Here is a 24,109-nt window from a genome sequence, read left to right as displayed (position 1 = left end):
GATTCGCAATATCCCGGCTACCCATCCAGCCTGACCAGGATCTAATTTTCCTCCATTTCAAGGTCGTCTGCGATCGCATATGCGCTTACGTTCTTTCCCCTCTTTCCCCCTTCCTTTGGCTTTCCTTCTCCCATCTTCTGTTATTTGAGCTCTCAGATCTTTGCATCATGGCTCCAGGCAGTGGGCGCGACTTTAACTGCTCATGGGAGCATTGTGGAAAGGTGGGGACTTCAGCTCTTGATACTCTTTTTCCGTCCTCACATTCTAACCTGTTATTTGGTAGTCTTTCAATCGCAAGTCGGATCTCTGTCGCCATTATCGCATCCACACCAATGAGCGCCCGTATCATTGCACCGTAAAGGACTGCAATAAGAGCTTCATTCAGCGCAGTGCCTTGACCGTACACTCGAGGACCCACACTGGCGAAAAGCCCCATGTTTGTGACCATGAAGGCTGTCAGAAGGCATTCTCCGACGTAAGCACCATTTTTGAAGCTCGCCATGCGCATTTAACTGATGATCTCTCATAGTCATCGAGTCTAGCTCGCCATCGCCGAATCCACACCGGGAAGCGGCCATACATATGCCACGAGCCTACATGCGAACGGAGGTAAGTATTTTTGGGTGGAAATATCAAAGCACTATTCTAATTGTCTTGTTGAAACTGCAGTTTTTGTCGCAAGACCACCCTCACCAAACACCAACACCGCTCCCACCCTCCAGGGAGCTTGACCCGACCATCCTCAGAAGATGCGACCTCCGAGCATTCTTACCACCAAACACCCGTATCAGTCTCGGTCCCGACTGAGCAGTACATGCTCGCCCAGCAACCTTTTTACCCGCAATCGGCGACACCAAGTCATGAGTTTTACTCGCCCCAAAGTGTGCCGATGGGCACCGTGCCGGTTCACGAAGCTGCCCCTCCGATCGTGGCCCAGACTGTACCCGGGGCCTCGCCGGTAAACATGCCACACGCTCAACAGCCGCAGCCGCACCCGCAACACCACGCGCATCCACAACAGCAGCAGCAGCAGCATCAACAATACTTACAAATGATGCAACAGCGTTACGACAGTCCACGCGCGAACTACCTCCCAGAACAATACCAACATCCATCTTTTCAAGGCCACCAACTGCCTCCCGAACAGCCAATGATGGTTTCATACCACCCAAACTATGCGTATAAACCCCCCAGCTCCCGTCTCTTGAACCAAGCGGAGGGGACTGACTGGGGCTTTCTGGGAGTAGGCTAAGAGGAGATTACACCTAGATTTGTGGACCGAATGCGTGTTTAATGCCCGTTACGACTTCCCTGCTTTCTCCGGCTGTGCCTTTTATCTTTTCTTGAATTGCAAAGCAGAGATTTCGCATCTGCTTCGTTCTATGGCTCTATATCTCTGCTCCATTTCTAGGTTTCTGGGCGCTTTTATTATGGATTCCCCCTCGCGATATTATGCTACTTTTCTATATATTGTCATTTTAAACGGAGGCAAAGGTGTTTCCCTTGGCGAATCGTTTCTTGATACCTGAACATGGGACGTGTTTTTGTTCTTTTTTCTCCCAATTCCCCCTTTCCTGTTATATTCCCTCTGCCTGCATCGTCTCTTTTCCAAGAATTTCTTTTACCAAGACGGTCATTCCGATATTGCCCATATATCAGCAGAAGCCCAGGAATATTACTGCGATGGAGCCTCTACTCTCATTGGCTCCAATCCTTTCTCGTATACATATTCCTCTCAGCCTCCCGTATTATCTCACCTTGGCGTTATCCTACTCTTAAATGTCACACCATGCCTAGATTGGTAAACGATCCGGAAATAAATAAATTGGCTTGCATGACTCGTGTCTGATTCATTATTTTCCTCCATATTTTTATGCTTTTACTCTTTCTGGTTGATATGGCCCCATTTTCCCTCGGAGCCTTGGGAGGGCTCGGAAAGCCAAGGGCCAAGGAGATGTCTCGCTAACAAAGACGTTTTCTTTTCATTCGCGCTCGTTCTCGTTTGCCTGTCTAGAAAGGGCTTTTCATATTATTAATATTATATTGCTTGGAATGACGTTTAGAGGACTGTTTGGGGTAATTGTTTACTTATATTATCTATGGATATCTCTCAAAGTATTATTCACTCAGACAATCCCAATCACAATATTGGATTATTCGAATATTCGAATATGAGAATGTTAAGATACATTCGGGGTTCCTTTCGCCTTCTCTTCCCGAGTACCCGAATGCAACGGCAATTTGTTTTCCTTAGACATACATGTCTTAAGACAAAACCTGGTGGATTATCCAGGGATCTCTACCAGGTTAATCCACCAATACGGACTGGGTTCCTGTTCTGCATATTGAGTAACCGTCGATCTAAGGTAGTAGGAAATATGCCAACGTTGCACTCTGGCTAAAACACTTTAGTAGCAAATCAGTCTCTCAGCTCCGTGGGGGACCGGTGTGCTTGGTTTTGTTTTAGTTTACATGGCTTGTGGCAAACAGAACATTTTCTCTCTATTTCTTTTCTTTTCTTTTTTTACCAGGGATTTGCTTCGCGAGGACTTGGTGAGACACCTGCGCCTTCTAAGGAGTGGTGTAGGTTTGTTGTTATTGTATACGGGGTTTGGTTGAGGTACAAGGTACTTGGGGTTCTTTCGCCTACACCTATCTATACGACCTAGCCAGTAAGAATTGAGTACAGCGGGATATTCCAAGTAGTTTTCGAATATGTAAAGACTAAAAGAAAAGAAATAATAAAAAAAGAAATAAGCCAGGGATGCTCAAGTGCAAGACTTCGACTGCAGCCCAAAACCGGTTTTCCTTTTTGGTTTGTAAGGCTATCGTAAGGCTTATTCAAATCGGATACCATATCCGATTTGAAATTGGGAGATCTTCTCTGGTCATTCTCTTGTGATTCTATACGTTTTACTTCGTTTTTGATCCTTTCTCTCCCATTCAAAAGTATCTACGCGGAGTCTCCGGACTTGCCTGCCGAGCGACACTAACTTTCGACGGAGATCCATACAGGGGTTTGATTGAACCCAAGAGTGGAGGGTTGGGAACCTGTGGAATATGAAAAGGGCCGGTAGATCCCGCCTCCAGAAAGATCACCATTATTTCCAGGAAATACAACATACAACATACAACATACGGACATAACACCCTCGGAAGACCCTGTGTTGCCCTTTCCCGGGATTCCAATGTCGCAGTACCTGCGCACTACTACACCAGTGGACATAAAAGCCTCATACATTAGGATCTCGGTGATCCGGATGCGCAATAGTATATCCATACCCGGTTCGGGCTGAGACTACTCCGTAGGATGTTTTAATCCCCCCACATGCAAGTCACCAACTGCGCCTAAACCCGACGGGGCTATGCGTTAGCCTTGAAAACGGGGCTCGATACCTCCAATCGTTGAGAGGGGTTCTTCGACTTGTAGGTATTCATTTCGCTTCGTCTCTTGCTCATTTCGCTTCTATCGGAGATTTTCATTAGATCCTAATCTATTTTTACTCCGTATGTTGTATCTTCCCCTCCATTCCATCATTCCATCAGCAAATCATAAGGCGTCTGCCATGGGGCCAATTTCGAGCCGCCATGCAATATAGCATGCTGTACTCCATACTCCGTCGACAATGATTTCGGTGAATACAACATCCAGACAATCGGCGATCTCGACTGGAAAGGCCTTGGTCTTGCGTGGCCTCCGCTTCTAGTTTCAAGATTGGTATAAACGGGGCAGTTACTTCCGTGGTCGCATCGGACTACAGATTCCCTGGGGGGATACTACGAACAAGGATCTAGCCGCTTGCCAGCTAATGTATCAGAATGGGTCGGGGGAGGAAATCAAAACCAAAACACCGATTGCGACGGTGATTGGTTCGAGATGTTGATTCGCGTATGTTGTATATGCAGGACATGATAAAGGAGGAGTCATGAAGATCGGGAAATCGGGAAAGACGCACTCGATGGAACATGGCAAATAGGAGAACAATTCCAGCTGATTCACGATCGGAGAATCGGGCCTTGCATTCTGCGACCGAGGCTGATATTTCCGGCCCCCAATGCCAAGCCCTGTTAGTCGCATCGGCGTTCTTGGCCTTATGGACATTCTAGGGGGCCAACGATGTGTCAATCAAACATATTGGATGGACATCAGGGATAGTGAAGCTGTAGGTAGCCCCGAAACTGATGTTTTGGGTTTATTCCCGTGCTGCAATACCGGAGCAGAGAGAGAAATAGGAAAAAGCAGAGAGGAAAAATAAAAATAAAATAAAATAATAGAAAATAGACAAGGATAGAGCTTTGCCCAGCTGTTTCCGCTTGTGGGTTTGATCGGCTATACACTCATTTCCAGACTTATTATAATCTACAGTATAGTAGGATACTCCGTACATAAGCTCCGCTGTGAGATCCCTACGGGCTGCTCAAGAGTCGGTGTGGGGCTCTTTCCAACGGCGATGTAAGGGAACCAGGATGGACCAGAAGACTTCCCCGTGTGAATGGCCAAAGAGATAATTTGCTAGAATACCCAGGTAAAAGTGTCTGGTTGTCATGGGTGTCCCCTGTAGGGTGCATGGCGACATTGGAGCTTTGCCTAATGAATGAGAGACTTCTGAAACAGAGAAGATGACGTAGGGCGTGGCTATGTACTATCCGAGCTAGGACATTACGTTATTTTCTGGACCAAAACTACTTAGTAGACGCCGTTATATAGCTTGCCGGCGTTGACGCGCGGTGGAGAAAGCTTTGGGGAATCTAAAGGGACTAAAACTGGACTTGTTTCCTAAAGGGGTATGTAGTATGGAGTAAGTAATTTGAGCATATCCCTGTTACTCCGTACTCCGTACTGACATTGCTGTTACTATTATCATAGTCAAAAGAGTCTATTTCCAGACCTATCGAATGATCTACAAGAGATATACGGAGTATATATCATTCGAATGAGGAAGGAGAGTTCAGGAGCTTGGGCCTTCGGGAGCCCCGGGGTACACGGCGCAGAGAGTGGTGGGTGCGGGTATTGTATTGGTATTGTATTGGTACGTACTGGTATGACATTGCGGAGTACGCTATGGACCGTTCCCGAAGGTCCACTGGGATCCCGGTACCTGGAGACTGTCAGTGTTTTCCGTTGGTTTATGCTATGGTAATCTGGTAAAGACATTATGTATACGAATACTATTAGACAGAATCACCTTGTCCAGACGAAAAGGAAATGCTTGGCATGAATCCACAATGTAACCTGTCAAACATGATTTCTTGGAAAGCTCACCTCTTAGCTAGATTCTGGTTCCATGTGGTCCCCGATGATCGACAAGACGTACATAGTCTACGGAGTGCATCGGTGAAGAGTAAAGTCAAAAAAGAGAAGTCCAGCAAAAGTAAAGTGGATCGGTAATCTTTTCATTATCCATCGAATCCATCGACGAGTTGCGATAGTCCCCAACCTCAACGCTTCGACCCATCCGTTGAAACTAGTCCGATCTTCCCGGAGAGAGACATTGGAAACAAGCTTTGTGGAATGGGGCAGAGAGCGCGCACATCTCAGATCCTGGGGCTTTATCCAATAATTTCGACGAGAAATCATTTCCGAAACAAAGCTGTATATACCCATGGAGTACAATGAAGACCTGGAAAGATGGGTCCCACCTCTAAATGGCAACTTCGAACCGAGTGATCGACAGAATTTCAAGAGAGAAGTCCAGTTGTGGCTTGAATTTAGGCAAAACTGCGTGTTGCGGCTCAGGCTGATCCCAAACTTTCTTTTCCAAGTTTTTCTTTTTTCTTTAAAAAAAATAAAAAAATAAAAAAATAAATCAGAAAAACCAAAACCGTTACCAAAACGGGAAAACAGAAAAAAAAAAGAAAGAAAAAAAAAGAAGTTGGAACACTAAAAGATTGGACCCATGGAATCAAATTACCGCTCGGCTATTGGCGAGCAGTGGAGAAAGTAGCAAACCTTGGATGATTCTCGCCCACATGGCGGATCTGAAATGATATCAACTCCATACATTATACCAATCTAGAAAGGTCAGAAAACCATAGTTCCTGACTCAAGCAATCCACCTAGGTATGTCTAGCCGTCTCGCATTATGAAACCCAATGTGATCAAAGATCCCCCATACCCCCACAAGTGGTCCCCCACAATGTCTGGTCTAGATCGGATCGTCTTTTCTTGGGAGCTCCATCGATCAGCATCTTAGAATGAGGCTGTCTATGCCGAGGAGATACAACATGCAAAGGGAGATTCTATTTAGTTCTGTCGACGGAGTAGTCAGATCGTGGTCTTCGTTTGTTTTATACCGTTCCTTTTGCTTGTGTCACAAAGTGGTATTGATACCCGATACCGGAGTAATAGTACGCTGCATTGTACATGTTAAATGGAAATGTTATACAAATATCCCCCGTAAACTGGAAATACATAGATCATTTCGATTTCTACCTAGACATGACTCAAAGTCCAAATGCAAATCACCTGGACATCATTTCTGCATTAATAATACGGACGCTATCCACCTGGGCGGTATTATTCACAACGCTCTCTTTCTCTACTAGTTAACTAGTCAGTATTCGCAAAAAAGCCTCAGGCACCGCAAACTACGCCGCTAATCCGCTTCTGGAAATTTTAGACGAAAAAACACCTGCGGCCCCTGTCATTGGCCCGTTCTTGTTCCATCTCTCCATCTGCGCTGGGGAAAGCGATTATCCATATCCAGTCCAGACAAGTTACTGTATACAACATAACTTACAGAATACTCCCGGGACACTGATGTCGAGGGTCTCACGGGTGTACGACACTGGTAACGGCTGCGTTTATAAGCCTTTTGTGCGACGCTATCCGGGCTGGATAAAGATGCCGGGTGTCGGTGTATGACACAGTGCATGTTGTACCAGGTACCTACCTAGGAAAAACCATCCTGGCAAATACGCCAGTCTTGGACTTGCAATATCGGCGAATGCTGACCGGAGGTTTCTCTGGACTATGCGGGAACAGGAAATGGGGGCGGCATGCTATGGCTTGACCGGGGTATTGGGGCTGTGTACTATGTCCTTCCTTTCTGGGCTCTCTTCTCTTTCTCTCTCCGTCGGAAATCGGGATGTCGGCGCGATAGACACATGGCGAATGGTATTTTGACCGAGGTTGGATGGGAGGGGATTGGGCTGCTGCGATATTGCCCACCCACCCCCGGCTGATGACTTTTTGGCTTGGGGCTCATGGGCTGGTAGTTGCGTGATATCGGTACTTCATGCAGGTACGTATGAAATGACGACCTCGTGTTCCGTGATGTTATGGTTATTCGATCAGTGAGGGAAGGCACACACAGCTTTGAAGTATGCACATACAATACACCACAACGCTAGGTGGCAGTAGATTGGGCGTCGAAAACGGCTAGGTTTGACGCCATTCGAAGTACTATGCTCACTCAGTTGCTCAGAGAGCGCTCTCTAAGCACTCGTGGTTGCTCAGGGATCAGCTTACCCTTCACTTAGGGTACTGGGGGTAGGCAATCAGAGACGTTATTGTTGGGATGATCCTATCCTCCGTGGATGCCTGTTTTCCCCGGCAGACTGAGCTTGCTTGTTATGCGGTCTCTATAAAACGGCCTTCTTTTGGTTTGAACAGCAGAATTTTCTTCTTTCTCTATCTGCCAGTCCATGGTAGCTGTAGCCTCCAACAGCTATAACGTGATTCCTTCTACGTTGTCCGACTGTAGCCACTAATTGCCCAAAAAAAAAATTAGAAGGGTCCTTTTGTTAGGTGCTGAACCACCCCACGCCTTCATTCTAGTATTTAAGAGCCTCTGCCCCCGGTTAACTTACAAGTATGCTTCGGGCACTTCACCCAAGGCTTGCATGTATTCCACTAATGTCTAATTCCTAGGTCTCTTTTGGATCTTAGTTACCGTCTTCTCTTCCCTTCTGTTCCTGTGGCATCACTCCTCTTCTTCTTCAGATTATTTTGTTTTCTCACTACCTCATTCCTACTCCAGTTGACGCCGTACTTATTATCTTAGCACCACTGCGAGTGGGAAAAAGCAGGCTTATGGTCCCCAGTGTTATGTCGTCAAAACAGCCTGAGAACGGTATCGAGTAGAAAGCGTAGATACGATCATCATGTCTAACAGCCCATTTATTGCTTGTAGAGAACAATAACTTTAGAGTTGCATCTCATCTGCTTTGACTCAGATAATATTTGTCGAGACATTCATATAATGATCTTTACTAATAGTGATTCTGGTGGATTCAGATCTGGAAATGCTCCGCTAAAGCAAATGGGTTCCCTGCATTGTAGAATAGGGTAACAAATAGTAAATACAGTAGCCCTACATAGCAAATATAGCAGTTGGCACCATGCGCATAGACAGTTGTGACTTTTGGGGCAGTGCTACATCATGGATATAGAGCACTATATACGAAAGCACAGATGATATACATCAGGCAACCCAACATCAGCCCGGAATAGGAATATGTCCGTGAGATATCTTACTATCTCCACTACACCAACTCCAGAATCCCAACCAACCCAACTCGAACTTACCAACTCGTCAGCCCGCGCTCACGATCAAACCCAGCCCGCAGCTGCTTCCCAGGCTTGAGCAACTTGCCCTGCAAGACAGTATACCGAATAATATTCTCACACTCCTCCGGCCGCACACGTGCCAACCAGATGCCCTGCGCAGCACCCTCATCCACAACCCCTTCCGCATCCGCAGGATCATCGCGCTTGTACCAATCAAAGTCCCGGCGGCGGTACACAATCACATTCGCAGAGTATTTGTGTCCACCAACATGGCTAATGAAATAGATACCCACACCGCCAGGCCGCTGGTCGTCCATGTCACGGTACAGACCGAGCGGACGCAGGTGGCGCTCGAACTCGCGGCGGAGTAGGGGTGCGGATTGCCCACAGCGCGCGTCGCGTGTGCGCTGCGAGCAGAGGAGGATTACTGCTGCGTGCGGGCAGGGGTGGGACTTGAGGGATGTGGTGATTGATGTTGTGGATGGGTGTGGGAGGTCTTGTGTTTGTGTGGAGTCTTGGTCTTGGGTTGCCTCTGTTGGTTTCTCCGGGTGGGGTGGGATTGCACCTAGTGGTGTGGTTGTTGTCAAGGACCGGTTTACGAAGTTCTCGATCAGATCTGGGACTAGCTGTGGCGTGACTTGCTCGACGACGGTGAAGCTCGGCAGCAGCAGGACGTTTGTTGGTTGCTTGCCTGCGTCGGCCATATAGTATTCGTCCGGGACGGGCATGTTTGACGCTGACAGCTTGAGTCGCTGTAAGAAGGTTGTTGTTAGCTTCTCTGTGCGTGCATTGGTTGGCAGGTATAGAGGGATGGTGGTGGATATTGTCATACCCCGTTGCTCGGTTCCAGTCCTCCTTTCTCAATGGCTTCCATGACGCTCCCTTGCTCGTCCGCCACGTCTCGCACCCAGTCTGACTTTCCTGTTGCGACGAGCATGTGCGTCGCCCATCCGTTGACTTGGCCATATAGTTCGTCTTGGTGATCGACATCGAATTTTGCGGGGTATTTGATTGTGCATGTCGCACAGTCGTGCAAGCAGTCTTCGCCGTCTGCTGCTGGATCGACGTTTTTGAACAGCTTATCGCTTGACGAGATTGTTTGAAACCCCTCTGCGGCGAGGGCGTTGTCGCCCACAGCATCGGTGGTGAGGTCGGTTTTGGAGGAAGCGGCAGAGACGTTGGAGGAGCTGAAAAGGGAGGAAGCCCCTCGGCGAAAGAGATGCATTGTTACAGTATATGGATATATTCTTCAATGGAGCGAGAAAGGAGAAAAGTCTGCCAGTTTGGCCTCTTATTCTTTATGACGCGTCGTAAAATGATAAATTGATCTTATCAATCATTTTGCAGGTTCGCCAAGCCCTCGGAATGGTTTCCGCCTAAGTCCACCCCACTGACCAGGTTGAGGTAAAGCCCTACAGGGATTCTAATGTTGGCGCAATTGGTGCCCAAATGGCGTTGCTCTATAAGTAATATACAGGGTATGGAATTTAACATTATCACTGTCTACGTCCAGCGTAGTCAATTGTATACGGCAAATCTGTCGGATCTCGTGGCTGCGTCAGGCGAATGACACTCCCTCCCGAACTGCCAGATTGGCCCGATGCCACGCGTCGTAGAGATCTCATAGAAGGTGTGCGGAAAGGACTTCGCGCCGCGTAGTATCCGCTGCCTGTTGACAGTCCCGAGGCGGGGCTCTGCATTACGGGCGCAGTGTCATACCCGGACTGGGTCTCCCAGGTAGACGCATTCGATGGACGAAGGCTGTCACTCCGCATGGACCCTAGAGTCCCGTCGTAACCGTAGGTCCCAACAGTATCTGTTTCTCCCTCTTCGTCCGAAGGGCCGATGCCAGATTCGCTACAGGCTCGTCGGTAGCTTGCACTGTCGCGAATTTCATCCAGGATCGGGGGTGCAATAGATGTCATCCCTCTCAAGATCTCCGCGAACAGATGCATCAGGTCGCGAAATTCCGCCTCGTGTAAATGGCGCGACGAGAATCGGGCTCGTTCGTACAGCGCAAGGAAATCCACACCGAGTTCTGGCGGATAGATAGCCCCAAGGGACGTCAGATGGCGGATATATTCTCTCAGGCCCATTGACGCAGGACGTTGCAATACTTCCACCACGCGCGTATCCGGAAGAGACTGTGTCGCAAGGTCGCCTGACGGATCGAAGTGGTACGTGGCCGCAGGTGATAATGAATCAGCAGGGGCAAGGGAGACAGCCTTAGCTTCAATCAAGCTGGGAAGCTCTTGTATGACCGTGCGATATGGTAGGTTCGGTAAATCCGGCGAATCAGGTGAAGACCAGCCGGGGTGCTCGACATGGCCCCATGGGGGTCGTTCGGGGTCAATGAGAAGTGGTCTGTATTTCTGGAAGCTGTCCTTGTCGGTAGAGATATCACGCGGGCGGGCTTGATACGCGATGACCGCACTGCGGACCAGGCCTTCCTTCACTAGTCGCCTAACGCTCTTGTTCACATCTTCCTTTTCCACGGGGATCCAGGCTTTGGGTATGCCGGTGAGTGCACTCCGGTTCGTGTAGATGCGTGTCGCGTAAATGAGAACTGCAATTATAAAAGTTATGACATATGCGCCGGTGATGAAAAAGACGTTGGTGAGTCGATTCGTCTCGTAGCATTGGTAGATAGCGTCCGCTGGTGTGAGGATGATGAGGCAGAAGAGGATGAGGGCAAAGAAGAAGAACCCGGTTGTGTTGAGAAAGCGCTCAAGTCTGACTGCCATGGCTTCCCGTGTGCCAACTGCATGACACTTGGGTGAGATTTAGCAGATCTCAGCCATGAAGCGGAGCGAGTCTGACGGGGAACAACAACTGCGATACCGATAAGGATACGATTTAAAGTTGAACACGTGATCCGCGTTGCATAGGCACTTTCCCCGTTCGGTGGATTTTCAACAAACTTCCCCAGTGCTAACCTTGGGGGGAATTCCTTTCTTTTCACATGCAGCTGACTGTCGCATATCTCTCTCATTGCGACATCAAGCAACAACATCTCCGGCCTCAGCCAGCTTCAATTGGAAGCCTTATCGCATAACCCCTAACTCCGATATCAAGAAAAGTGCGAAGTCAACAAACTCACTGGAGCAACAAGCTATGGACCAAGCCAAGCCCGCTAGTAAGCAGCAAATGTTGCACATCCTGGTGACAGGTGCCAACAGGTACGAAACTCTCAATACAACGGTTTAGCTCAATTCCCTATACTAACTTAGACCATCCACAGCGGCCTTGGGTTCTCTATCTGCTGCCGCCTTGCCGACGAGTTCCTCTCCTCTCACCCAGAATCCGAGTCCCTCACCATAGTATTCACAACTCGGAGCGCACGCAAAGCCCAAGACACAATCCGCAGACTAGAAGCACACCTCCAATCGACCTCCCCGTCCGCATCCGCCGCGGCACGTGTGCACTTCGTCTCCGAGACCGTCGACCTTGGGGATCTCCGCTCGGTGCGCGCACTTTCTCGCAAACTAGTCCACACCCTCCCCCGACTCGACTCAATTGTCCTCAACGCCGGGCTGGGCGGCTGGTCTGGCATCAGCTGGATCAGGGCCATTTGGGACGTATGCACAGATCTCCTCCACGCGGTGACCTGGCCAGCCTACAAGCTCGCACCGGTGGGCGTGTTGACAGACAAGCAAACAAAGACGGAAGAAGAGCCTGCACTCGGGGCAGTCTTTTGCGCGAACGTCTTCGGTCACTATATGCTGGCGCACAACGTGGCTCCGCTGCTGAAGCGGGCGCGCACGAATGGGCCCGGCCGTGTGGTCTGGGTTTCCAGTATCGAGGCGACTTGGAAGTTCTTCGACATCGACGATATCCAGGGCCTCCGCACTGATGCGCCATATGAGTCTTCTAAGGCTCTCACTGACCTCCTCGCGCTGACCTCCAATCTGCCGTGCACGGCCCCCTGGGCGATTGATAGCTTCTTGCAGTCCGAGACTGAGCTTGACACCCATGCTATCCACACAGATGCCCCCGATGTGAACCCGCTCATGTATGTCTCTCACCCTGGTATCTGCGCCACATCCATCGTCCCGCTTATTCTTCCCCTTACATGGGCGATGATTGCTATTTTCTGGACTGCGAGACTGCTGGGCTCGCCCTGGCATCCGTTGTCTACTTACCTCGGCGCCTGTGCTCCTGTGTTCCTCGCGCTCGCATCGCAGGCAGACCTGGAAGCTGCGGAAGAGCCTTACCGCCGGGCCGGTGGTGGTCGAGCGAAATGGGGTTCGTCTTGCGGACGTCTTGGAAATGAAAGTGCGGTTTCTACTGAGGTCGACGGCTGGGGCCATGGTGGTGTTGTCGGCACGCCTGTTGTTGAGGCAGACCGGCTCCGACGTCGTAAGCGTGGCGCGGAGGATCTTACCAAGGAAAACAGGGTACAGTTCGAGGAACTTGGACGCCAGTGCTGGAAGCAGATGGAAGAATTGAGACTTCAATGGGATGAAATCCTGGACCAAGCTGAGGCTCGTTCCTAGGGACGGTTTGAAGGCAAAGAACCGCTTCGTCAAATACTCACAGAACTATGCTTATCTTAAGTCTTTTCTTTGATTTTCTGCTACTTGGCCTATTCGAAGCAGAGCAGCTTCAATGACTGTATGTCCAAATCTGTATGTAATACTATGCTGTATGATACTTCTACCAAGAATACCTGAAAATATGAAACATCCGAAGAATCGTGTTGAAGACCAATTAAGCTTGTATCTTTTTTTTTTCTTTTCGAATTTCGCCTCCCATTATTTACATCAACAGAACCAGCCCCACGCCCATGTTCTCATTAAAACGGATATGGCATGATTTCCTTGCCCACCAATTGCCAGAAGACCAGCAGATAAAAAAATTGAAAGAAAAAAAAAAGCTTGGAACGAAAACAGGTGGCCAAACGCAAGGGAGCGGGGATGTAGTGACGAAACCCTCAAAATGTAGCACTAAAACGGGGATAATTTGGAGGATAAAAGTAGAAAGACAAGACTAAAAGGGGTTATTTCTTGCAAAACAGCCGAAAGCGCACGTTTTCACCATCTAGGTTTCTGAGTGCATTGATCGGACGAAAGGAAGTTGAGAGGGCGATAAACCGTCACTAGAAGAAAAGGCAAGCCGGCAACAGAAGAGAAGACAACGCAGTAAACGACTCCGGTTCTATGCATCAAGGAGGCGGACTGGAGGGTGGTATCGGCACGAGAGTTGAAGGGAGGTATTTCAAAAGGCATAGCGACGTGAAGGAAGAGGGGGAAGTAGGAAATGAGATTACATGATGATCGCGGGAACTGTATAAACTGATTAGTATAGGGTTATGAAAGATCATGAAGGAACCAGGACGTACCATCAATGTTCTGCTTGATGCTCTTGTGGGGCAGAATCGAGCCACCGTTGACATACACCTCGTCGGCAATGGTAACGTCGTCTCCGAGAACTGTGACGTTCTCCAAACGCGCCCAGCGGCCAACAGAGCTGTTCCAGCCAACAATGGTGGACTTGATCCAAGCGTGGTCCTTGACCTTGCAGTTCTCCATCACGACGCAGCGCTGAAGACGGACACCATCGCCAATGACGACGTTGGGACCAATAACCACGTTAGGACCGATACGGCAGTTCTTGCCGATCTTGGCGGAGGGGTCAACCATGACATTTCCGCCGTGCACGTAGGGCTCTGAGTGAGGGGCAAGCATCTTGGGGTTGCGCTTGGCCAGGGAAGTCAGGTACAGGCAAGTACCGGTGAGGAAATCTTTGGGCTGACCGACGTCCATCCAGAAGCCCTCGAGATCGAAGGAGTGGAGCTGGCCCTCCTTACAGATAGCGGGGAAGGTCTCCTGTTCAATGGAGGTAGGACGGAGGTCGATGCGCTTGAGAACACTGGGGTTCAGAATGTAGATACCGGCGTTGATGCGGTTGCCAACGAATTCGACGGGTTTCTCGACGAAGCGGTCGATGCGGGAGGCATGATTGGGCTTGTGCACGACGACACCGTACTTGGAGGGCTCGTCCACCTTGGTGACGACAATGGTACCCTCATCGCCGTGATTCTTGTGGAAGTCGGCGAGCTGCTTGAAGGGGTAGTCGCAAATCACATCCGAGTTGAGCACAAAGAAAGGCGAGTCATCCTTGCCCAGGATCTCCTCTGCCAGCTTGAGCGGACCAGCCGTGCCCAGCGGTTCGGACTCGACGGAGAACTCAATATTGACTCCGTATTGCTCCTCGTACTTTTTTAGAGCTGCAACCATCACATCCGGGCGGTAGTTGACGGCAAGAACGATATCAGTAACACCCGCAGCAGCCAAGCTCTCAACCTGGTGCAAGATCATGGGCCGGTTTCCGAACTCCACCAAAGGCTTGGGAAGGGTGAGGGTCTAGAACAATTGAGTATTAGCAGCTGGTTAAGTAGAGAATAATGCATAAAATATATAATAGGGATATTTACCAGAGGACGCAGACGAGTTCCGAACCCTCCAACAAGAATGAGAGCTGTAGAGAGAGGGGTTAGCGGGGGGGAGAAGAAGAAGGCATTGACTATACAACATACCCTTCATGATGAATTGAAATTGAAAGGAATAGAAAAAAAATTAGAAAAAAAGGATTAGGAATAGTAAGGAGAATCAAAAGGAGAGAAAGACTCTCTGTTATTTAGGGAACACCTGGCCGTTGATGGATTTATTTTCGTCCAAGTGGGGGGGGCACGTGAGTGGCGGTGATTGGAGGGGCCGTCTGTTTGCGGGAAAAAGGGGGCTCTCATATACTTCACCTTCGGTGTTTCAGCTGTTGGAGCTGTTTTGGGGATGGAATTTATATTTATATTTATATTTTTATATGAATGAATGGATGGATGTATCAAGTGGTATTCAATTGTACATTCTATCACATGAAATTCCAAGTACTCAACATCCCTGACGCGTTCATGAAGTCTTTGGTCTCCTGAGGTTCTCACTAGCTCAGCCATCCCCGGCCAATATGTCCAATGCTATTGCATGTTTTCACCGGGGCAATGCAGATGGCACCCGCGAAACTAAACCTCCAATTTCCTATGGTCATGAGATGTCGCCCCTGAAATTTAAGTCATGGGAATTTGTGGTTGGGTGATTATTCCCCGTCTCCCATCTTAGATACGATCATTAATTTCCAAGGTTGGCACTTAGTATGGAGTACAACCTTGGAAGATACAATATTTACTAAGTTAATAATTTAACCCATGGACTATGTAAAGCATGGAAACAGGAAACAATAAATTAACTACTGCGTATCCGGAGGCAGTCCACGTGGATGCGACATTCCAACCGAATTCGTCACAAACCGGAGCATCCAATTTCGTACTCGGCGAACCTTAAGAACCGGCTGATCATCGTGGGAGCTACCTTCTTCGATTCTGCCCTGGTAAAACCCAACTGCATCCGTCACATCCACCGGTTGTCGATGCAACAGCTCGACCGTAGTCATCCCTCGGCGCAGACTCTGTCCATACACCCGATCTTGGAATGTACTGAGCCCGACAGTTCGGAGCAACACAATGTCGCGGGGCCGAATTGACGCCAGCGATCGACGTAGGCGATCCGCTTCGTTGTTCTTGGCAGCGGTCGGCTTCTCTGGCTTGAGCCAAAAATTGACTGCAAACCCAGCCCTTGTCTCGTCTCCAACGACGAGCTCGATGAGGTCCAATTCGGTTTTCCATTGACGCGTTACTATCCGACGTGGGGGATGAACTGCCAACACCCCCCACGATCATATTCACCGTCATCGTTTGCGGTGCAATGGATTGGATGTACCTGGCCGTGGGAAGGTCTTGCAAATTGCTGAGGGATCCAGGGATATGCAGGATGCGAGGTGACCTTGTGGTGTCTGGTTTGTCCAACCTCGTAAAGCTAGCCAACATGCTGTCCTCGCCCAGACTGCTGTCCTGCGTGGAATCTGTTACATATACATCTGAGCCAGCTACCTCGGAGGTTTCATGGATAGCGAAAGAATGGTCGTAGAATTGAAGAATCGAATCGTCCGATTGTTCTTGTGTCGCATCTGTCGCATCTACCGCAATAGCCAGTTGATGCGAGATGAAAAAGGCTGGATCCTCATAGCCTTGAAAAGAGTCATAATTGTCACCTAGCTTATCGACTGATGACCGCAACACTCTCCATCTTACAGGTGGTTGCTCCAGGGATAGCTGTTGTTCTGGGCTGCTCGGATTCTCCTGAAAGGGAGGCATGGGCTTGTTGAGAAGCTCATCTGTGTCCCAGTTCAGATTCGCTGACAACGGAGCCCCCACCAAGAAGATATTTTTTCGAGACATATCGGTCTGCATTAGAGGGCAGAATATGCAGGTTAAGGGGAGCTCTTATCCTTGAGAAAGAGCGTAGGCCGGAAGATCCCCGAGGCCATTGAGCCTGTCACAAGGTCATTTCAATATCGTCTGGAAAGCGAAAGAAGTTCAAAATGCCCGTAGATGTCAAGTCGTTGAAATTCGTAAAGACCGGGGAGCGAACCATGGGCAGCTTTCTGTCGACACCACAGGTGTAGCTGCCCCTTTCAGCTACTATCACCTACCCTGTTATTACCGACTGCTCCGAATCACCCATAAATAACTAAGCCATACGACGTTTTCCATTAAATGTCCTATTCATTCCTTCGTCAGTTGATGAGAGCTGACGACACTATAAATGCCCCCGGTTATACCGTGCACGTGCCATCTAGTATCACGTGATGACTCTACGGTCGCCCATTCAGACCTAAGTGGCTGTCGCCATTCGCCGCATCAAAGCGGAGCACACTGTCGCCTTCATCTCTATCTTCATTCTTGCGTCAGCGATGTCAGTCTCTTCAACTCGGAATTAACTGATTGAATTTCGCTTTTCGGCTGTAAATTCGACTAAGAGGAGCACACGTCCATCCTCGCACCCGGCCGAGTGCCGCTGTATATTGGAGTCATGGCCTTCCAAGTCCCGATCCCCATGCCTGTGAGTATCACTTCGCAATACCTCGTCCAGATCTCACGACTGACACAAGCAACCTGCTGCTAGAATGTCGCTGCCGTGACATCGGATCTCTGGCCTTCAATGTATAACGCCCTGGCCGTTCCCTGGAAACAGACCGGGCGAACGACGACGACCAATGTCAGCGAGTCTCTCCAGCGCAGTACTAGCCGACAAGGACAGGAGACGGTATGGCATAACCTATCATCCATTTGATGCCACTCCATGCTGATGAAGACAGATCACTCAACGCGCGACCTTGCCTGAATATTTGGAAGGTGTTTCCATCGAAGCCCTACGAGCGGACATCGTCAGCCGGCCGTCGCAACAAACATGGTCGTCATTGCTGAACCGAAGTATGTTTTGGGCTTGAGAAAACTGGTTTGGTGAATTATTCTAACCGTCGATAACAGACAATGTACTTCGGGCTACCTCATCTTTTACCCCGATCCGCCATGCTATCCCCGCTGCCCGTTCATACTCAACCCTAACCCCATTCCGCCTTAACTCCCTACGCACTCCCCCGAAGGTCAGTGGTCTGTCGAAATCACAACAGCAACGGTTCTTGTTTGGAGGCTCCTGGCATCATGTACTAGCTCAGAAGGAGAAGATCGCCAACAAGAGTCCGAACAACGCAGATGCTCAAAATGCTCTCTATTCGGCTCTTCTGCGTGCCAAGATGCCGGGCATAGTTATCGAACGACACCGGAGTGGCTACTTTGCAGGCGATCTGACAACTGAAGCATTGGTCCAACAGGCCCAGTCAAGCGTCGGTGGCGCCGACGCTGGAGCTGGCGCTTTTGCCGGGCCAAACCACAATCTGAGCCCTGAACAGCTCCAGGCAGTTGGTCAAGCGGTCGCTGCCCGGGCTACTGGCAGTCAAATCGGAATGGGAAAACAAAACGGTACCGGTGCTAAGGACGCTCCTCTTTACGTCGTGGTCGACGAGTCTCTCGGAAGCACAGTGTTCCGCTGGGTCAAATTCTTGCTCATTTTCGGATTTTTCACTTACATCTCTCTGGTCACGGTCACTATCTTGGTTGAAACCACTGGCGTTCTGAAGAACGTTCGAGGTGCGCAGGACAAAGAAGCTCAGCCCGAACAGCAAACCGCTCGCTTCAGTGATGTGCATGGCTGTGACGAGGCCAAAGATGAGCTGCAGGAGCTGGTGGAATTCCTTCTCAACCCAGATCGGTTCTCTTCCCTAGGCGGTAAGCTGCCCAAGGGTGTTCTCTTGGTTGGTCCTCCCGGTACTGGTAAGACCTTGCTTGCGCGTGCTGTTGCTGGCGAAGCGGGTGTCCCATTCTTCTACATGTCTGGATCTGAATTCGATGAGGTATACGTCGGTGTTGGTGCCAAGCGTGTTCGTGATTTGTTCGCTCAGGCCCGTGGCAAGGCACCGGCTATCATTTTCATCGATGAACTGGATGCGATAGGTGGAAAGCGAAACGAGCGTGACGCTGCTTATGTCAAGCAGACACTCAACCAGTTGCTCACGGAACTCGACGGATTCTCCCAGACTACCGGTGTCATCATCATTGCTGCCACCAATTACCCTCAACTCCTGGACAAGGCCCTCACTCGACCCGGTCGGTTCGACCGTAGGGTTGTTGTTGACCTGCCTGATGTTCGTGGCAGAATGGACATCTTGAGACATCACATGAAGGAGATCCAGTTCGGTCCTGATGTTGACGTTGGAGTCATTGCACGGGGCACTCCCGGCTTCTCCGGTGCTGACTTAGAGAACTTAGTCAACCAGGCTGCAGTCCATGCCAGCCGTGACCGCAAGGCTTTTGTTGGCCCGCTCGACTTTGATTGGGCCAAGGATAAGATCATGATGGGCGCCGAGGCTCGCAGTCGCATCATTCAAGACAAGGACAAGCTCCTGACTGCGTATCACGAGGCTGGTCATGCCCTTGTTGCACACTTCTCTCCTTCCTCCACTCCGCTATACAAGATCACTATTGTTCCCCGTGGTATGGCCCTTGGTATCACTCACTTCCTGCCGGAAATGGATACTGTTTCAAGGAACTATACCGAATACTTGGCAGACATCGCCGTCTCCATGGGTGGCAAGGCTGCTGAAGAGCTAGTTTTCGGCCACGACAATGTCACTAGTGGTATCTCAGCTGTAAGTCTTGCTGGTTGTAATCTTGTTGTTTTTTTCAACACTAACGGTCTCTATAGGATATCCAAAGTGCCACCGAGACGGCCTTCACGTTGATCACCCGGTTCGGATATTCCAAGAAACTCGGCAACGTCGACCTGTCTACAAACTACGACAGCCTATCATCGGAGACTAAGCAAGAGATCGAGGCTGAAGTGCGCCGGCTTGTAGAGGAGGCCCGTGACCGAGCGACCAACATCCTGACCGAAAAGCGCAACGAACTTGAGCTTTTGACGAAGGCGCTCATCGAATACGAGACGCTCACAAAGGAGGAGATGGAGCAGGTGTTGAAGGGCGAGAAGCTCAACAAGCTTTTGTCCGCCCCTAGTGCGCCGCTGAAGCTTCCCAGTGCCTTGCAGTCGACCAATCTCAACCCGTCTGCGGCAGGAAGAGCACCCACGGCCAATGAATAAGTCATCTCCTCACACACTCTGTAATCTCCTCTTTTCAATTTCCCCATATCTTATTTCCTTGCTCTACAAATCACTCCCCCCCTACGGTGTTTTTCGTCTCCATCGTGCATCCCCTAACCATTCGGGCGTTTATTGAAAATACCATATTTCCTTGGTTCTCTTTTCTACATCATGTCTCAGTCAGATCATCGTTGACTCTGGTTTTCGACTCGCTTTTCTGCGTGCGTAATTACCATTGAAGCTTGAATTGATCTCTGTACATATTCCCTGTATTTTGTATTTTGTATGCTGTACGAATACGTCACAATCTACAATCTATTAGTAAATTGGCCATATACCTAAGTACCTACCTAGGTACCTAAGTAGGTAACCTGGAGGCAATTGACCTTGAAACCCCCGATTCTCTCTCATCCCCACATCTCCAAATATAGTAACAGGCCAAACCCTAAAATCACAAGTCTGGCACCGTGGGGGATCATGACTTCACCGGCGCATCACTGCCCAGGCACTGAAATCACCTTGATTTGAAGCTTCTCCACTGACATGATGTCATGGGGTTTTGGTTCGGAGAATTATCTGATGAACTGGTTGACGGTGTTGACATACGATGATATTACGATAGAGTTTGATCTTCAGTGTTTGTTTAGATTCTTCTGTAGAGATGATATATTTTGAATTTTTTTTTCTTCATTTCCTCACAAACGGGTTGTATATACAGTGCCAAGTCGAGCTCGTTCCAGAGGGAAACTAGCCAACGGCAAAATGGAGAAAAAAAAAAAAAAGGCAAACCCCAGCTCATCTTCTGGAACAAACGACTCCCGTCATAACGGTCATGATGAAGGGGGACATGGGCGTGGCGAACGCCTATTAGGACGGACTTTCTAGTCGGAAATTCTCTAAATATGTATAAATGGGAAAACTCGAGGTTGTCCAAATGTTCCCCCCTCCACCCCGGAAAAGAAAAATGAAACAATCCGAGTATCTCCAAGAGAGGATATGTGCGATATCCGGTTGATATGATCTTCATGTAACCCTCCTCTCAAATCTCTCTTCTTGCGCGTGTATGTATCGTGCATGGTGTGAGATGCACAACCTGGGCCGCGGGGTCGATGACGGTATTGGGGTCATCTCAAAGGAATATGTATAAAAGTTGTTTATTCGTCGTCATGGTGTTCCTCTCTGTCCTCGTCGGCCATCCAGCCGCGCGACATCTCCACGGCCTTGGACCACTTTTTATACATTCGGGCGCTGGCTTTGACGGACATCGCGGGGGTGAATGAGGCCCGGTTGGCGCGGTTCATATGCTTAAGTTCGGAGAAATCCTTCCAGATGTCGATGGCGAAGCCGGCGGCGATGGCGGCGCCGAGGGCAGTGGTTTCGTGCATTGAGGGTCGTTCGACGGGGATTTGAATGATATCGGCTTGGGTCTGAAACGAGAATAACAGTTAGTGGTGTGGTCTGGGGATTGAATTTCAGGAAACTTTGAAACGCACCTGCATGCAAACGTCGGAGTTACTCATGCCGCCGTCCACAGCCAGTTCTGTCAGGCCCTTGCCGCTGTCCATTGCCATGGCGTCGAGGATAGCTTTCGTTTGGAAGCAGGCCGCTTCCATGGTTGCACGGGCAATGTGTCCTTTCTGTGTGTGGGCGGTGATTCCCCCTGGTGAACGTTAGCGATAATACGAGACGAGGCACCGTGTTCGAGACTTACAAATAGTTCCCTGGGCATCATCGATCCAGTAGGGAGCAAAGAGACCACTGAACGCAGTGACGAAAATGCAGCCTCCGCTATCCGGTACACTGGCGGCCAAATCGCTGACCTTCCGCGAGTCGCGGAAAAAGCCGAGGTTATTCATTAGGAAAGAGACACCACTGCCCGCCACGGCCACACTGCCTTCCAGTGCGTAGACAGCCTTACGGTTTCGCCCTAATTGGAAACCAACGGTGCCCAAGAGACCATGTTTCGAGATAACCGGCTTCTCACCCACGTTGTAAAGGAGGAAGCATCCGGTGCCATAAGTGTTCTTCGCCATTCCCGGAGAAAAGGCGCAGTGACCGACCAAGGCTGAAGCTTGGTCACCCAGACAGCTGGTAATGGGAACACCCTCCAGCGGCCCTTCGGCCATTTTACCGAAACCCTCGGGATCAGCCGAGGGAAGAATCTCAGGCAGACGGATCTTGTTCCGGTCAATATCAAAGAACTTCAAGAGGCGATCGTCGTATTGGAGGGTTTCGAGGTTCATGAACATCGTTCGTGAGGCATTGGTCACATCGGTAACCAGACGCTTGTTCTGAGGACCACCGTTGAGGTTGTAGATGAGCCAGCTATCGACGGTTCCAAATGCAGCCCGACCATCATCATAGGCCGACTTGACATCGGGCAGATGGTCGAGCATCCATCGTAGCGTGACGGATGAGGGGTATGTGGAGAGGGGTAGACCGCAAATATTACGGAGTTCATCGGCGCCGGGCTTTTCCTTTAATTCCCGTACCAGGTTGACGGTACGAGTATCGGTCCACGTGATTGCGTTGTGCAGGGGCTCGCCGGTCTCCCAGTCCCAGACCAAGGCGGTTTCTCTTTGACTGGTGATACCAATGGCTTCGATGTCGGATGTGGTGTAGCCGAGGGCAAGGAAGGATTTCATAGCCTCTTCGATACAGATATAGACCGACTCGACCAATTCGTAAGGGTCCTGTTCGTGCCATCTGCGGGGGTGCGGGGCACGTTAATATCGAGTCGGAAGGGGGAGGGGTGGCAGGGATTGCAAGGGGGTCTGAACACCTACCCTGGATGTTCATGAATCTGCTGGAATTCAGTTTGGTATTTGGCGATAGGAACACCGGTGCAGTCGAAAATGATGAATCGTGTACTCGTTGTACCCTGGTCAATGGTACCAATGAATCGACTCTTCATTTCATCCTCGGGCTCATCCTGTAGCAAGGAAACATCTCCATCGTCTCTTTGCTTTGGACGATAGTTGAGATTCAGTTGCTCCCGTTGTTTGTCCTCCACATGCTGGTGCACATGTTGTTCGGGGAGCTCGAAATCCTGGGCGGGTTCGGAATCTCCATCAACGCTCTCATAGTCCAATTCGAAAGGGTTCCGCATCTTCCAAAATGTGTGAAAAAGACGAAAGAAAAAAAAAAAAAAGAGAGATATTAAGAGAGAGAGAGCGATTTTACTGTCCAAGATTTAAAGAGGGGGGGGAATGACGGAGAGAACTACGAGGTGGCGGTGTTGGGATACGGGGACCAGCTCCCGCAGAAAAGTGGAGCGTGACGTATCAGAGAAGTGACCAAAGGTATAAAAGTAGGTGGTCACTTCAATGTGTATAAAATAGAACAACGGTGAAAAGGTGAAAAAGTGGCAAGGTGGAAAGGTGAAATTGTTCGAATAGAGAGTGTGTCGGAGTCGTATGTATAGAGAATCGAGAATCGAGAATCGAGGATAAGAGGATAAGAGTATAAGAGGATAGGAGTATAGTCGAGTAAAAGAATCGGGAGAAAACAAGAAAACAAGAATCACGGAATAGAACCAGGGCCTCTCCTCTTTATCCAAAGGGGTGGACTGGGCCAAGGTGGGGGGAAAAAGAAAATGAGAAATCCGGTTCGGATTTTTTCTGATCAGAAGACCTCGTCACCTCCCCCACTATTTGCTCTTTATAGGAGATATTATCTTATTTTCTATATTATCTTATTATCTACCTAGGTATATGATCTATTAAAGCTATTTCTAGGATATGGTTGTTACCTTGGATATCTTCATACTATTCACACCTTTCTATAATACTTCCTATATATAATACTATCTTATATATACCATACCTAATACCTAATACCCTATTTATCCTTATATAAACCATCTCCCTCTCAACCCCGTCTCTCCAAGCCTGGGCACTCCACAAGCCCCGTCGATCGTACACATGACACGGTCCATTTTTCCCCTGCGGTCCCTTTAGTCGTTCTAGAACCCCCTTTTTTATTAGTCGACATTCTTTGCAGATTAGTTGGATTCCTATTCATGGAGAAAATCCCATGGAAGAATTAT

At 49.3% G+C, this 24,109-nt stretch overlaps 8 protein-coding genes across 8 annotated transcripts; 3 read left to right on the top strand and 5 right to left on the bottom strand.

Annotated features, from left to right (window-relative positions):
* Window positions 1-167: 167 nt before the first annotated feature.
* N7489_011337 (putative C2H2 finger domain protein) lies at window positions 168-1,252 on the top strand (the record flags this gene model as incomplete). The annotated part of the gene is made up of 4 exons (XM_056717086.1): window positions 168-221; window positions 284-475; window positions 530-609; window positions 670-1,252. The coding sequence occupies 4 exons, from the start codon at window positions 168-170 to the stop codon at window positions 1,250-1,252; spliced, it is 909 nt and encodes a 302-aa protein (XP_056564708.1).
* A 7,274-nt stretch (window positions 1,253-8,526) lies between these two features.
* N7489_011336 (sucrase/ferredoxin-like domain-containing protein) lies at window positions 8,527-9,737 on the bottom strand (the record flags this gene model as incomplete). The annotated part of the gene is made up of 2 exons (XM_056717085.1): window positions 8,527-9,264; window positions 9,345-9,737. 2 exons carry the CDS (start codon window positions 9,735-9,737, stop codon window positions 8,527-8,529), a joined length of 1,131 nt encoding a protein of 376 aa, XP_056564707.1.
* Window positions 9,738-10,008: 271 nt separating this feature from the next.
* On the bottom strand, window positions 10,009-11,256 carry N7489_011335 (uncharacterized protein; the record flags this gene model as incomplete). The annotated part of the gene is made up of 1 exon (XM_056717084.1): window positions 10,009-11,256. One exon carries the CDS (start codon window positions 11,254-11,256, stop codon window positions 10,009-10,011), a length of 1,248 nt encoding a protein of 415 aa, XP_056564706.1.
* A 370-nt stretch (window positions 11,257-11,626) lies between these two features.
* On the top strand, window positions 11,627-13,008 carry N7489_011334 (3-keto-steroid reductase; the record flags this gene model as incomplete). The annotated part of the gene is made up of 2 exons (XM_056717083.1): window positions 11,627-11,691; window positions 11,754-13,008. The coding sequence occupies 2 exons, from the start codon at window positions 11,627-11,629 to the stop codon at window positions 13,006-13,008; spliced, it is 1,320 nt and encodes a 439-aa protein (XP_056564705.1).
* Window positions 13,009-13,602: 594 nt separating this feature from the next.
* On the bottom strand, window positions 13,603-15,098 carry N7489_011333 (mannose-1-phosphate guanyltransferase). The gene is made up of 4 exons (XM_056717082.1): window positions 15,051-15,098; window positions 14,949-14,992; window positions 13,854-14,877; window positions 13,603-13,797 (listed from the first exon to the last, which is right to left on the bottom strand). The coding sequence occupies exons 1-4, from the start codon at window positions 15,055-15,057 to the stop codon at window positions 13,778-13,780; spliced, it is 1,095 nt and encodes a 364-aa protein (XP_056564704.1). The 5' UTR covers window positions 15,058-15,098; the 3' UTR covers window positions 13,603-13,777.
* Window positions 15,099-15,754: 656 nt separating this feature from the next.
* N7489_011332 (uncharacterized protein) lies at window positions 15,755-16,802 on the bottom strand (the record flags this gene model as incomplete). The annotated part of the gene is made up of 2 exons (XM_056717081.1): window positions 15,755-16,200; window positions 16,232-16,802. 2 exons carry the CDS (start codon window positions 16,800-16,802, stop codon window positions 15,755-15,757), a joined length of 1,017 nt encoding a protein of 338 aa, XP_056564703.1.
* Window positions 16,803-17,436: 634 nt separating this feature from the next.
* Window positions 17,437-20,061, top strand: N7489_011331 (i-AAA protease YME1; the record flags this gene model as incomplete). The annotated part of the gene is made up of 5 exons (XM_056717080.1): window positions 17,437-17,466; window positions 17,530-17,670; window positions 17,723-17,837; window positions 17,895-19,612; window positions 19,669-20,061. 5 exons carry the CDS (start codon window positions 17,437-17,439, stop codon window positions 20,059-20,061), a joined length of 2,397 nt encoding a protein of 798 aa, XP_056564702.1.
* Window positions 20,062-21,215: 1,154 nt separating this feature from the next.
* On the bottom strand, window positions 21,216-23,170 carry N7489_011330 (glycerol kinase; the record flags this gene model as incomplete). The annotated part of the gene is made up of 4 exons (XM_056717079.1): window positions 21,216-21,488; window positions 21,555-21,721; window positions 21,773-22,767; window positions 22,848-23,170. The coding sequence occupies 4 exons, from the start codon at window positions 23,168-23,170 to the stop codon at window positions 21,216-21,218; spliced, it is 1,758 nt and encodes a 585-aa protein (XP_056564701.1).
* Window positions 23,171-24,109: the final 939 nt, after the last annotated feature.

Source organism: Penicillium chrysogenum (genome assembly GCF_028827035.1).
Source record: "Penicillium chrysogenum strain IBT 35668 chromosome Unknown utg000005l_segment0_segment0, whole genome shotgun sequence".
Taxonomy (NCBI): Eukaryota; Fungi; Ascomycota; class Eurotiomycetes; order Eurotiales; family Aspergillaceae; genus Penicillium; species Penicillium chrysogenum.
The sequence above is the reverse complement of the archived record's forward strand: the minus strand, read 5'-3'. Positions and strand labels throughout refer to the sequence as shown.